Raw genomic sequence first — 14755 nt, forward strand, 5'->3', positions numbered from 1 at the left:
GGCTAAAAATTATCCGATTTGCACCAAATAAAGTTCATGAATGGTTGCACAGACCCCTACTTCTCAATAAAAGGGGAAAAAAGAATGTAAATCGGAGTTAAAATAAGCCCGCAAGGTCGCTCCGTGGAGCAGCCTGCACGTATTCAACTATGTGTGAATTATATAATTACCAACTCACGGTCTGAGGTAACTCGGCTACAAATTATCCAATTTGCACCAAATAAAGTTTATAAATGGTTGCACAGACCCCTACTTCTCACTAAAAGTGGAAACAGAATGTAAATTGGAGTTAAAATAAGGAATATTAACAGCTTTGACTTACCGCACTCCAAATTATAGTCCGGAAAACTGTTGGTGAAATTACCAAAGTTCAAAGTGCCATAACTTTGTCAAAAATGATCGAAACGTCGTGAAGTTCGAACTTGATCTGCAACTTATCATGAGGAAACCATGTACCAAGTTTGAAATCATTAGCATTAAGAGTTGAGAAAAAAAAGTCCGGAAAGCTGTTCTTTGCGTAACGGACTGACGGACTGACAGACTGACAGACTGACGGACGGAGTGCAAACCTATAGTCCCCTCCGGTGTACACCGGTAGGGGACTAATAACAGGCAAACAATGCAAAAAAGATAGACCTGATAATCTGAACAGAAACAAAACACCACCATGAAAACAGACTGGAGAAGGAGAGAGACCAACTGAGGAAGGAAACGGGACAAATAGAACAATTCAAGAAGGAAAACAGAAGTCCAAAGCTCAAGAAAATAATAGGACAAATAAAAAAGAAATACAACATCGAAAACAATGGGCTAGAACCATTAGCAGCTCATAATAAGCTCCAAAAACAACAGATAGCAGGAAAAAAAAAAAACTATGATGAGGCCAACAACAGAAGAAAGCAAGAAAGCAGCCGGGAGTGGGGAAACAGCCGGGAGTGGGGAAACAGCCGGGAGTGGGGAAACAGCCGGGAGTGGGGAAACAGCCGGGAGTGTGGAAACAGCCGGGGGTGGGGAAACAGCCGGGAGTGGGGAAACAGCCGGGAGTGGGGAAACAGCCGGGAGTGGGGAAACAGCCGGGAGTGGGGAAACAGCCAGGAAGGGGGGAAACAACCGGGAGTGGGGAAACAGCCAGGAAGGGGGGAAACAGACGGGACTGGGGAAACAGCCGGGAGTGGGGAAACAGCCGGGAGTGGGGAAACAGCCGGGAATGGGGAAACAGCCGGGAGTGGGGAAACAGCCGGGAGTGGGGAAACAGCCGGGAGTGGGGAAACAGCAGGGAGTGGGGAAACAGACAGGAAGGGGGGAAACAGACAGGAAGGGGGGAAACAGCCGGGAGTGGGGAAACAGCCGGGAGTGGGGAAACAGCCATGAAGGGGGGAAACAGCCGGGAGTGGGGAAACAGCCGGGAGTGGGGAAACAGCCAGGAGTGGGGAAACAGCCGGGAGTGGGGAAACAGCCGGGAGTGGGGAAACAGCCGGGAGTGGGGAAACAGCCGGGAGTGGGGAAACAGCCAGGAAGGGGGGAAACAGCCGGGAGTGGGGAAACAGCCAGGAGTGGGGAAACAGCCAGGAGTGGGGAAACAGCCAGTAGTGGGGAAACAACCGGGGGTGGGGAAACAGCCGGGAGTGGGGAAACAGCCGGGAGTGGGGAAACAGACAGGAGTGGGGAAACAGCCGGGGGTGGGGAAACAGCCGGGAGTGGGGAAACAGCCGGGAGTGGGGAAACAGCCGGGAGTGGGGAAACAGCCGGGAGTGGGGAAACAGCCGGGAATGGGGAAACAGCCGGGAGTGGGGAAACAGCCGGGAGTGGGGAAACAACCGGGAGTGGGGAAACAGCCGGGAGTGGGGAAACAACCGGGAGTGGGGAAACAGCCGGGATTGGGGAAACAGCCGGTAGTGGGGAAACAGCCTGGAGTGGGGAAACAGCCGGGAGTGGGGAAACAGCCGGGAGTGGAGAAACAGCCGGGAGTGGGGAAACAGCCGGGAGTGGGGAAACAGCCGGGAGTGGGGAAACAGCCAGGAGTGGGGAAACAGCCGGTAGTTGGGGAAACAGACGGGAGTGGGGAAACAGCCGGGAGTGGGGAAACAGCCGGGAGTGGGGAAACAGCCGGGAGTGGGGAAACAGCCTGGAGTGGGGAAACAGCCGGGAGTGGGGAAACAGCCGGGAGTGGGGAAACAGCCGGGAGTGGGGATACAGCCGGGAGTGGGGATACAGCCGGGAGTGGGGGAAACAGACGGGAGTGGGGGAAACAGACGGGAGTGGGGAAACAGCCGGGAGTGGGGAAACAGCCGGGAGTGGGGAAACAGCCGGGAGTGGGGAAACAGCCGGGAGTGGGGAAACAGCCGGGAGTGGGGAAACAGACAGGAGTGGGGAAACAGCCGGGAGTGGGGAAACAGCCGGGAGTGGGGAAACAGCCGGGAGTGGGGAAAACAGCCGGGAGTGGGGAAACAGCCGGGAGTGGGGAAACAGCCAGGAAGGGGGGAAACAACCGGGAGTGGGGAAACAGCCAGGAAGGGGGGAAACAGACGGGACTGGGGAAACAGCCGGGAGTGGGGAAACAGCCGGGAGTGGGGAAACAGCCGGGAATGGGGAAACAGCCGGGAGTGGGGAAACAGCCGGGAGTGGGGAAACAGCCGGGAGTGGGGAAACAGCAGGGAGTGGGGAAACAGACAGGAAGGGGGGAAACAGACAGGAAGGGGGGAAACAGCCGGGAGTGGGGAAAGAGCCGGGAGTGGGGAAACAGCCATGAAGGGGGGAAGCAGCCGGGAGTGGGGAAACAGCCGGGAGTGGGGAAACAGCCAGGAGTGGGGAAACAGCCGGGAGTGGGGAAACAGCCGGGAGTGGGGAAACAGCCGGGAGTGGGGAAACAGCCGGGAGTGGGGAAACAGCCAGGAAGGGGGGAAACAGCCGGGAGTGGGGAAACAGCCAGGAGTGGGGAAACAGCCAGGAGTGGGGAAACAGCCAGTAGTGGGGAAACAACCGGGGGTGGGGAAACAGCCGGGAGTGGGGAAACAGCCGGGAGTGGGGAAACAGACAGGAGTGGGGAAACAGCCGGGGGTGGGGAAACAGCCGGGAGTGGGGAAACAGCCGGGAGTGGGGAAACAGCCGGGAGTGGGGAAACAGCCGGGAGTGGGGAAACAGCCGGGAATGGGGAAACAGCCGGGAGTGGGGAAACAGCCGGGAGTGGGGAAACAACCGGGAGTGGGGAAACAGCCGGGAGTGGGGAAACAACCGGGAGTGGGGAAACAGCCGGGATTGGGGAAACAGCCGGTAGTGGGGAAACAGCCTGGAGTGGGGAAACAGCCGGGAGTGGGGAAACAGCCGGGAGTGGAGAAACAGCCGGGAGTGGGGAAACAGCCGGGAGTGGGGAAACAGCCGGGAGTGGGGAAACAGCCAGGAGTGGGGAAACAGCCGGTAGTTGGGGAAACAGACGGGAGTGGGGAAACAGCCGGGAGTGGGGAAACAGCCGGGAGTGGGGAAACAGCCGGGAGTGGGGAAACAGCCTGGAGTGGGGAAACAGCCGGGAGTGGGGAAACAGCCGGGAGTGGGGAAACAGCCGGGAGTGGGGATACAGCCGGGAGTGGGGATACAGCCGGGAGTGGGGGAAACAGACGGGAGTGGGGGAAACAGACGGGAGTGGGGAAACAGCCGGGAGTGGGGAAACAGCCGGGAGTGGGGAAACAGCCGGGAGTGGGGAAACAGCCGGGAGTGGGGAAACAGCCGGGAGTGGGGAAACAGACAGGAGTGGGGAAACAGCCGGGAGTGGGGAAACAGCCGGGAGTGGGGAAACAGACGGGAGTGGGGGAAACAGCCGGGAGTGGGGAAACAGCCGGGAGTGGGGAAACAGCCGGGAGTGGGGAAACAGCCGGGAGTGGGGAAACAGCCGGGAGTGGGGAAACAGACGGGAGTGGGGAAACAGCTGGGAGTGGGGAAACAGCCGGGAGTGGGGAAACAGACGGGAGTGGGGAAACAGCCGGGAGTGGGGAAACACACGGGAGTGGGGAAACAGACGGGAGTGGGGAAACAGATGGGAGTGGGGAAACAGCCGGGAGTGGGGAAACAGCCGGGAGTGGGGAAACAGCCGGGAGTGGGGAAACAGACGGGAGTGGGGAAACAGACGGGAGTGGGGAAACAGACGGGAGTGGGGAAACAGCCAGTGGTGGGGAAACAACCGGGGGTGGGGAAACAGATGGGAGTGGGGAAACAGACGGGAGTGGGGAAACAGATGGGAGTGGGGAAACAGACGGGAGTGGGGAAACAGACGGGAGTGGGGAAACAGCCAGTGGTGGGGAAACAACCGGGGGTGGGGAAACAGACGGGAGTGGGGAAACAGACGGGAGTGGGGAAACAGCCGGGAGTGGGGAAACAGCCGGGAGTGGGGAAACAGCCGGGGGTGGGGAAACAGCCGGGAGTGGGGAAACAGCCGGGAGTGGGGAAACAGCCGGGAGTGGGGAAACAGCCGGGAGTGGGGAAACAGCCGGGAGTGGGGAAACAGCCGGGAGTGGGGAAACAGCCGGGAGTGGGGAAACAGCCGGGAGTGGGGAAACAGCCGGGAGTGGGGAAACAGCCGGGAGTGGGGAAACAGCCGGGAGTGGGGAAACAGACAGGAGTGGGGAAACAGCCAGGAGTGGGGAAACAGCCGGGAGTGGGGAAACAGCCAGGAGTGGGGAAACAGCCAGTAGTGGGGAAACAACCGGGGGTGGGGAAACAGCCAGGAGTGGGGAAACAGCCGGGAGTGGGGAAACAGACAGGAGTGGGGAAACAGCCAGGAGTGGGGAAACAGACAGGAGTGGGGAAACAGCCAGGAGTGGGGAAACAGCCAGGAGTGGGGAAACAGACAGGAGTGGGGAAACAGCCAGGAGTGGGGAAACAGCCAGGAGTGGGGAAACAGCCAGTAGTGGGGAAACAGCCGGGAGTGGGGAAACAGCCGGGAGTGGGGAAACAGCCGGGAGTGGGGAAACAGCCGGGAGTGGGGAAACAGACAGGAGTGGGGAAACAGCCAGGAGTGGGGAAACAGCCAGGAGTGGGGAAACAGCCAGGAGTGGGGAAACAGCCAGGAGTGGGGAAACAGCCAGGAGTGGGGAAACAGCCAGTAGTGGGGAAACAGCCAGGAGTGGGGAAACAGCCGGGAGTGGGGAAACAGCCGGGAGTGGGGAAACAGCCGGGAGTGGGGAAACAGACAGGAGTGGGGAAACAGCCAGGAGTGGGGAAACAACCGGGGGTGGGGAAACAGCCGGGAGTGGGGAAACAGCCGGGAGTGGGGAAACAGCCGGGAGTGGGGAAACAGCCAGGAGTGGGGAAACAGCCGGGAGTGGGGAAACAGCCGGGAGTGGGGAAACAGCCGGGAGTGGGGAAACAGACAGGAGTGGGGAAACAACCGGGGGTGGGGAAACAGCCGGGAGTGGGGAAACAGCCGAGAGTGGGGAAACAGCCGGGAGTGGGGAAACAGACAGGAGTGGGGAAACAGCCGGGAGTGGGGAAACAGACAGGAGTGTGGAAACAGCCGGGAGTGGGGAAACAACCTGGGGTGGGGAAACAGCCAGTAGTGGGGAAACAACCGGGGGTGGGGAAACAGCCGGGAGTGGGGAAACAGCCGGGAGTGGGGAAACAGCCGGGAGTGGGGAAACAGCCGGGAGTGGGGAAACAGACCGGAGTGGGGAAACAGCCAGGAGTGGGGAAACAACCAGGGGTGGGGAAACAGCCAGGAGTGGGGAAACAGCCAGGAGTGGGGAAACAGCCGGGAGTGGGGAAACAGCCAGGAGTGGGGAAACAGCCAGGAGTGGGGAAACAGCCAGGAGTGGGGAAACAGCCGGGACTGGGGAAACAGCCGGGAGTGGGGAAACAGCAGGGAGTGGGGAAACAGCCAGGAAGGGGGGAAACAGACAGGAAGGGGGGAAACAGACTGGACTGGGGAAACAGCCGGGAGTGGGGAAACAGCCAGGAGTGGGGAAACAGCCGGGAGTGGGGAAACAGCCGGGAGTGGGGAAACAGCCAGGAGTGGGGAAACAGCCAGGAAGGGGGGAAACAGCCGGGAGTGGGGAAACAGCCGGGAGTGGGGAAACAGCCAGGAAGGGGGGAAACAGACAGGAGTGGGGAAACAGCCAGTAGTGGGGAAACAACCGGGGGTGGGGAAACAGCCGGGGGTGGGGAAACAGCCGGGAGTGGGGAAACAGCCGGGAGTGGGGAAACAGCCGGGAGTGGGGAAACAGCCAGGAGTGGGGAAACAGCCGGGAGTGGGGAAAGAGCCAGGAGTGGGGAAACAGCCAGTAGTGGGGAAACAACCGGGGGTGGGGAAACAGCTGGGAGTGGGGAAACAGCCGGGAGTGGGGAAACAGCTAGGAGTGTGGAAACAGACAGGAGTGGGGAAACAGACAGGAGTGGGGAAACAGCCAGGAGTGGGGAAACAGACAGGAGTGGGGAAACAGCCAGGAGTGGGGAAACAGCCGGGATTGGGGAAACAGCCGGTAGTGGGGAAACAGCCTGGAGTGGGGAAACAGCCGGGAGTGGGGAAACAGCCGGGAGTGGAGAAACAGCCGGGAGTGGGGAAACAGCCGGGAGTGGGGAAACAGCCGGGAGTGGGGAAACAGCCAGGAGTGGGGAAACAGCCGGTAGTTGGGGAAACAGACGGGAGTGGGGAAACAGCCGGGAGTGGGGAAACAGCCGGGAGTGGGGAAACAGCCGGGAGTGGGGAAACAGCCTGGAGTGGGGAAACAGCCGGGAGTGGGGAAACAGCCGGGAGTGGGGAAACAGCCGGGAGTGGGGATACAGCCGGGAGTGGGGATACAGCCGGGAGTGGGGGAAACAGACGGGAGTGGGGGAAACAGACGGGAGTGGGGAAACAGCCGGGAGTGGGGAAACAGCCGGGAGTGGGGAAACAGCCGGGAGTGGGGAAACAGCCGGGAGTGGGGAAACAGCCGGGAGTGGGGAAACAGACAGGAGTGGGGAAACAGCCGGGAGTGGGGAAACAGCCGGGAGTGGGGAAACAGACGGGAGTGGGGGAAACAGCCGGGAGTGGGGAAACAGCCGGGAGTGGGGAAACAGCCGGGAGTGGGGAAACAGCCGGGAGTGGGGAAACAGCCGGGAGTGGGGAAACAGACGGGAGTGGGGAAACAGCCGGGAGTGGGGAAACAGCCGGGAGTGGGGAAACAGACGGGAGTGGGGAAACAGCCGGGAGTGGGGAAACACACGGGAGTGGGGAAACAGACGGGAGTGGGGAAACAGATGGGAGTGGGGAAACAGCCGGGAGTGGGGAAACAGCCGGGAGTGGGGAAACAGCCGGGAGTGGGGAAACAGCCGGGAGTGGGGAAACAGACGGGAGTGGGGAAACAGACGGGAGTGGGGAAACAGACGGGAGTGGGGAAACAGCCAGTGGTGGGGAAACAACCGGGGGTGGGGAAACAGATGGGAGTGGGGAAACAGACGGGAGTGGGGAAACAGATGGGAGTGGGGAAACAGACGGGAGTGGGGAAACAGACGGGAGTGGGGAAACAGCCAGTGGTGGGGAAACAACCGGGGGTGGGGAAACAGACGGGAGTGGGGAAACAGACGGGAGTGGGGAAACAGCCGGGAGTGGGGAAACAGCCGGGAGTGGGGAAACAGCCGGGGGTGGGGAAACAGCCGGGAGTGGGGAAACAGCCGGGAGTGGGGAAACAGCCGGGAGTGGGGAAACAGCCGGGAGTGGGGAAACAGCCGGGAGTGGGGAAACAGCCGGGAGTGGGGAAACAGCCGGGAGTGGGGAAACAGCCGGGAGTGGGGAAACAGCCGGGAGTGGGGAAACAGCCGGGAGTGGGGAAACAGCCGGGAGTGGGGAAACAGACAGGAGTGGGGAAACAGCCGGGAGTGGGGAAACAGCCGGGAGTGGGGAAACAACCGGTGGTGGGGAAACAACCGGGGGTGGGGAAACAGCCGGGAGTGGGGAAACAGCCGGGAGTGGGGAAACAGCCGGGAGTGGGGAAACAGCCGGGAGTGGGGAAACAGACAGGAGTGGGGAAACAGACAGGAGTGGGGAAACAACCGGGGGTGGGGAAACAGCCGGGGGTGGGGAAACAGCCAGGAGTGGGGAAACAGCCGGGAGTGGGGAAACAGACAGGAGTGGGGAAACAGCCAGGAGTGGGGAAACAGCCGGGAGTGGGGAAACAGCCAGGAGTGGGGAAACAGCCTGTAGTGGGGAAACAACCGGGGGTGGGGAAACAGCCAGGAGTGGGGAAACAGCCGGGAGTGGGGAAACAGACAGGAGTGGGGAAACAGCCAGGAGTGGGGAAACAGACAGGAGTGGGGAAACAGCCAGGAGTGGGGAAACAGCCAGGAGTGGGGAAACAGACAGGAGTGGGGAAACAGCCAGGAGTGGGGAAACAGCCAGGAGTGGGGAAACAGCCAGTAGTGGGGAAACAGCCGGGAGTGGGGAAACAGCCGGGAGTGGGGAAACAGCCGGGAGTGGGGAAACAGCCGGGAGTGGGGAAACAGACAGGAGTGGGGAAACAGCCAGGAGTGGGGAAACAGCCAGGAGTGGGGAAACAGCCAGGAGTGGGGAAACAGCCAGGAGTGGGGAAACAGCCAGGAGTGGGGAAACAGCCAGTAGTGGGGAAACAGCCAGGAGTGGGGAAACAGCCGGGAGTGGGGAAACAGCCGGGAGTGGGGAAACAGCCGGGAGTGGGGAAACAGACAGGAGTGGGGAAACAGCCAGGAGTGGGGAAACAACCGGGGGTGGGGAAACAGCCGGGAGTGGGGAAACAGCCGGGAGTGGGGAAACAGCCGGGAGTGGGGAAACAGCCAGGAGTGGGGAAACAGCCGGGAGTGGGGAAACAGCCGGGAGTGGGGAAACAGCCGGGAGTGGGGAAACAGACAGGAGTGGGGAAACAACCGGGGGTGGGGAAACAGCCGGGAGTGGGGAAACAGCCGAGAGTGGGGAAACAGCCGGGAGTGGGGAAACAGACAGGAGTGGGGAAACAGCCGGGAGTGGGGAAACAGACAGGAGTGTGGAAACAGCCGGGAGTGGGGAAACAACCTGGGGTGGGGAAACAGCCAGTAGTGGTGAAACAACCGGGGGTGGGGAAACAGCCGGGAGTGGGGAAACAGCCGGGAGTGGGGAAACAGCCGGGAGTGGGGAAACAGCCGGGAGTGGGGAAACAGACCGGAGTGGGGAAACAGCCAGGAGTGGGGAAACAACCAGGGGTGGGGAAACAGCCAGGAGTGGGGAAACAGCCAGGAGTGGGGAAACAGCCGGGAGTGGGGAAACAGCCAGGAGTGGGGAAACAGCCAGGAGTGGGGAAACAGCCAGGAGTGGGGAAACAGCCGGGACTGGGGAAACAGCCGGGAGTGGGGAAACAGCAGGGAGTGGGGAAACAGCCAGGAAGGGGGGAAACAGACAGGAAGGGGGGAAACAGACTGGACTGGGGAAACAGCCGGGAGTGGGGAAACAGCCAGGAGTGGGGAAACAGCCGGGAGTGGGGAAACAGCCGGGATTGGGGAAACAGCCAGGAGTGGGGAAACAGCCAGGAAGGGGGGAAACAGCCAGGAGTGGGGAAACAGCCGGGAGTGGGGAAACAGCCAGGAAGGGGGGAAACAGACAGGAGTGGGGAAACAGCCAGTAGTGGGGAAACAACCGGGGGTGGGGAAACAGCCGGGGGTGGGGAAACAGCCGGGAGTGGGGAAACAGCCGGGAGTGGGGAAACAGCCGGGAGTGGGGAAACAGCCAGGAGTGGGGAAACAGCCGGGAGTGGGGAAAGAGCCAGGAGTGGGGAAACAGCCAGTAGTGGGGAAACAACCGGGGGTGGGGAAACAGCCGGGAGTGGGGAAACAGCCGGGAGTGGGGAAACAGCTAGGAGTGTGGAAACAGACAGGAGTGGGGAAACAGACAGGAGTGGGGAAACAGCCAGGAGTGGGGAAACAGCCAGTAGTGGGGAAACAACCGGGGGTGGGGAAACAGCCGGGAGTGGGGAAACAGCCGGGAGTGGGGAAACAGCCGGGAGTGGGGAAACAGCCGGGAGTGGGGAAACAGACAGGAGTGGGGAAACAGCCAGGAGTGGGGAAACAACCGGGGGTGGGGAAACAGCCAGGGGTGGGGAAACAGCCGGGAGTGGGGAAACAGCCGGGAGTGGGGAAACAGCCAGGAGTGGGGAAACAGCCAGGAGTGGGGAAACAGCCAGTAGTGGGGAAACAGCCAGGAGTGGGGAAACAGCCAGGAGTGGGGAAACAGCCAGTGGTGGGGAAACAACCGGGGGTGGGGAAACAGCCGGGAGTGGGGAAACAGCCGGGAGTGGGGAAACAGCCGGGAGTGGGGAAACAGACAGGAGTGGGGAAACAGCCGGGAGTGGGGAAACAGACAGGAGTGGGGAAACAGCCGGGAGTGGGGAAACAACTGGGGGTGGGGAAACAGCCGGGAGTGGGGAAACAGCCGGGAGTGGGGAAACAGCCGGGAGTGGGGAAACAGCCGGGAGTGGGGAAACAGCCAGGAAGGGGGGAAACAACCGGGAGTGGGGAAACAGCCAGGAAGGGGGGAAACAGACGGGACTGGGGAAACAGCCGGGAGTGGGGAAACAGCCAGGAGTGGGGAAACAGCCGGGAATGGGGAAACAGCCGGGAGTGGGGAAACAGCCGGGAGTGGGGAAACAGCAGGGAGTGGGGAAACAGCCAGGAAGGGGGGAAACAGCAGGGAGTGGGGAAACAGCCAGGAAGGGGGGAAACAGACAGGAAGGGGGGAAACAGCCAGGAGTGGGGAAACAGCCGGGAGTGGGGAAACAGCCGGGAGTGGGGAAAGAGCCGGGAGTGGGGAAACAGCCGGGAGTGGGGAAACAGCCGGGAGTGGGGAAACAGCCAGGAAGGGGGGAAACAGACAGGAAGGGGGGAAACAGACGGGACTGGGGAAACAGCCGGTAGTGGGGAAACAGCCGGGAGTGGGGAAACAGCCGGGAGTGGGGAAACACCCGGGAGTGGGGAAACAGCCGGGAGTGGGGAAACACCCGGGAGTGGGGAAACAGCCAGGAAGGGGGGAAACAGCCGGGAGTGGGGAAACAGCCGGGAGTGGGGAAACAGCCAGGAGTGGGGAAACAGCCAGGAGTGGGGAAACAGCCTGTAGTGGGGAAACAACCGGGGGTGGGGAAACAGCCGGGAGTGGGGAAACAGCCGGGACTGGGGAAACAGCCGGGAGTGGGGAAACAGACAGGAGTGGGGAAACAGCCGGTAGTGGGGAAACAACCGGGGGTGGGGAAACAGCCGGGAGTGGGGAAACAGCCGGGAGTGGGGAAACAGGCGGGAGTGGGGAAACAGCCGGGAGTGGGGAAACAGCCGGGAATGGGGAAACAGCCGGGAGTGGGGAAACAGCCGGGAGTGGGGAAACAACCGGGAGTTGGGAAACAGCCGGGAGTGGGGAAACAACCGGGAGTGGGGAAACAGCCGGGATTGGGGAAACAGCCGGTAGTGGGGAAACAGCCGGGAGTGGGGAAACAGCCGGGAGTGGGGAAACAGCCGGGAGTGGGGAAACAGCCGGGAGTGGGGAAACAGCCGGGAGTGGGGAAACAGCCGGGAGTGGGGAAACAGCCGGGAGTCGGGAAACAGCCGGGAGTGGGGAAACAGCCGGGAGTGGGGAAACAGCCAGGAGTGGGGAAACAGCCTGTAGTGGGGAAACAACAGGGGGTGGGGAAACAGCCGGGAGTGGGGAAACAGCCGGGACTGGGGAAACAGCCGGGAGTGGGGAAACAGACAGGAGTGGGGAAACAGCCGGTAGTGGGGAAACAACCGGAGGTGGGGAAACAGCCGGGAGTGGGGAAACAGCCGGGAGTGGGGAAACAGCCGGGAGTGGGGAAACAGCCGGGAGTGGGGAAACAGCCGGGAATGGGGAAACAGCCGGGAGTGGGGAAACAGCCGGGAGTGGGGAAACAACCGGGAGTGGGGAAACAGCCGGGAGTGGGGAAACAACCGGGAGTGGGGAAACAGCCGGGATTGGGGAAACAGCCGGTAGTGGGGAAACAGCCGGGAGTGGGGAAACAGCCGGGAGTGGGGAAACAGCCGGGAGTGGGGAAACAGCCGGGAGTGGGGAAACAGCCGGGAGTGGGGAAACAGCCGGGAGTGGGGAAACAGCCGGGAGTGGGGAAACAGCCGGGAGTGGGGAAACAGCCGGGAGTGGGGAAACAGCCGGGAGTGGGGAAACAGCCGGGAGTGGGGAAACAGCCAGGAGTGGGGAAACAGCCGGTAGTTGGGGAAACAGACGGGAGTGGGGAAACAGCCGGGAGTGGGGAAACAGCCGGGAGTGGGGAAACAGCCGGGAGTGGGGAAACAGCCGGGAGTGGGGAAACAGCCGGTAGTTGGGGAAACAGACGGGAGTGGGGAAACAGCCGGGAGTGGGGAAACAGCCGGGAGTGGGGAAACAGCCGGGAGTGGGGAAACAGCCGGGAGTGGGGAAACAGCCGGGAGTGGGGAAACAGCCGGGAGTGGGGAAACAGCCGGGAGTAGGGAAACAGCCGGGAGTGGGGAAACAGCAGGGAGTGGGGAAACAGCAGGGAGTGGGGAAACAGCCGAGAGTGGGGAAACAGCCGGGAGCGGGGAAACAGCCGGGAGTGGGGAAACAGCCTGGAGTGGGGAAACAGCCGGGTGTGGGGAAACAGCCGGGAGTGGGGAAACAGCCGGGAGTGGGGAAACAGCCGGGAGTGGGGAAACAGCCGGGAGTGGGGAAACAGCCGGGAGTGGGGAAACAGCCGGGAGTGGGGAAACAGCCGGGAGTGGGGAAACAGCCGGGAGTGGGGAAACAGCCGGGAGTGGGGAAACAGCCAGGAGTGGGGAAACAGCCGGTAGTTGGGGAAACAGACGGGAGTGGGGAAACAGCCGGGAGTGGGGAAACAGCCGGGAGTGGGGAAACAGCCGGGAGTGGGGAAACAGCCGGGAGTGGGGAAACAGCCGGTAGTTGGGGAAACAGACGGGAGTGGGGAAACAGCCGGGAGTGGGTAAACAGCCGGGAGTGGGGAAACAGCCGGGACTGGGGAAACAGCCTGGAGTGGGGAAACAGACGGGAGTGGGGAAACAGCCGGGAGTGGGGAAACAGCCGGGAGTGGGGAAACAGCCGGGAGTGGGGAAACAGCCGGTAGTTGGGGAAACAGACGGGAGTGGGGAAACAGCCGGGAGTGGGGAAACAGCCGGGAGTGGGGAAACAGCCGGGAGTGGGGAAACAGCCGGGAGTGGGGAAACAGCCGGGAGTGGGGAAACAGCCGGGAGTGGGGAAACAGCCGGGAGTGGGGAAACAGCCGGGAGTGGGGAAACAGCCGGGAGTGGGGAAACAGCCGGGAGTGGGGAAACAGCCGGGAGTGGGGAAACAGCCGGGAGTGGGGAAACAGCCGGGAGTGGGGAAACAGCCGGGAGTGGGGAAACAGCCGGGAGTGGGGAAACAGCCGGGAGTGGGGAAACAGCCGGGAGTGGGGAAACAGCCGGGAGTGGGAAACAGCCTGGAGTGGCGAAACAGCCGGGTGTGGGGAAACAGCCGGGAGTGGGGAAACAGCCGGGAGTGGGGAAACAGCCGGGAGTGGGGAAACAGCCGGGACTGGGGAAACAGCCGGGAGTGGGGAAACAGCCGGGAATGGGGAAACAGCCGGGAGTGGGGAAACAGCCGGGAGTGGGGAAACAGCCGGGAGTGGGGAAACAGCAGGGAGTGGGGAAACAGCCAGGAAGGGGGGAAACAGACAGGAAGGGGGGAAACAGCCGGGAGTGGGGAAACAGCCGGGAGTGGGGAAACAGCCGGGAGTGGGGAAACAGCCGGGAGTGGGGAAACAGCCGGGAGTGGGGAAACAGCCGGTAGTTGGGGAAACAGACGGTAGTTGGGGAAACAGACGGGAGTGGGGAAACAGCCGGGAGTGGGGAAACAGCCGGGAGTGGGGAAACAGCCGGGAGTGGGGAAACAGCCGGAAGTGGGGAAACAGCCGGGAGTGGGGAAACAGCCGGGAGTGGGGAAACAGCCGGGAGTGGGGAAACAGCCGGGAGTGAGGAAACAGCCGGGAGTGGGGAAACAGCCGGGAGTGGGGAAACAGCCGGGAGTGGGGAAACAGCCGGGAGTGGGGAACTCCTAGTTTTACCATATTCCGATTGTGCTTCTTGTGCTGGTTGGTGCTTAGTTGTCACAGCAGTGTATTCAACAACGTCGTTTTCAGTGGAAACCGTCACACCATTTTCTGTGGGAACCAACACATTTCAAAACCACGTGTGACTGACACAGGAGAAGGATCTGGGGGGTGATAACAGATACAGTTTTGGACACTACATCATGTGAGGAAGAACCAGATTGGTTCCGGCCGGTCATTGAGAGGGTTCAGCATCGAGCGACTAGATTGGTTCCGGCCATAGCTAGATTAAGCTATGAGGAACAGCTGAAGGAGACTGGACTTTATACATTACCATTTGGGCATGCTTCCATGTTCTGCAAGCAACTACTCAGGTGCACTCTCCATGTACACATAAAAACCACTAGAACAGCACTCGGTAGAGAGCACACCTCCACCAGGCTGAACAGTTTACATTTTGTATCCATTGATAGACCTGATCTGGATCCGGACCTGAACCAAAATGGAATCGGCTTCTTCTTGTCACCGACTCAACTCAGCCACCTAGTTTTGGCATAACTCGTCCATAACTTTTAGAAAATGTTGTGCTATATATCGTTTTTGGCCCCATCCCTCAATGGTGAAAAATCACTTTAAAAAATTCGCTGATCTAGATCCGTATTCGGATCTTTACGAAACTGAATCAATTCTTCCTTGTCACACAACCAAACTGTCCA

General features: G+C 61.3%; 1 protein-coding gene across 2 annotated transcripts in view; it reads right to left on the reverse strand.

The window, feature by feature from the left end:
- LOC137431026 (uncharacterized) overlaps positions 1-14755 on the reverse strand; it is a 51169-nt gene that overhangs the window by 11736 nt on the left and 24678 nt on the right. For both annotated transcript variants that reach the window (XM_068121884.2, XM_068121885.2), the window contains exon 7: positions 14055-14150. In XM_068121884.2, coding sequence (XP_067977985.2) covers positions 14055-14150 — 96 coding nt within the window. The remainder of the gene's footprint in view (positions 1-14054; positions 14151-14755) is intronic.

This window comes from Myxine glutinosa, chromosome 7, assembly GCF_964187855.1.
Source record: "Myxine glutinosa chromosome 7, kmMyxGlut1.1, whole genome shotgun sequence".
NCBI lineage: Eukaryota > Metazoa > Chordata > Myxini > Myxiniformes > Myxinidae > Myxine > Myxine glutinosa.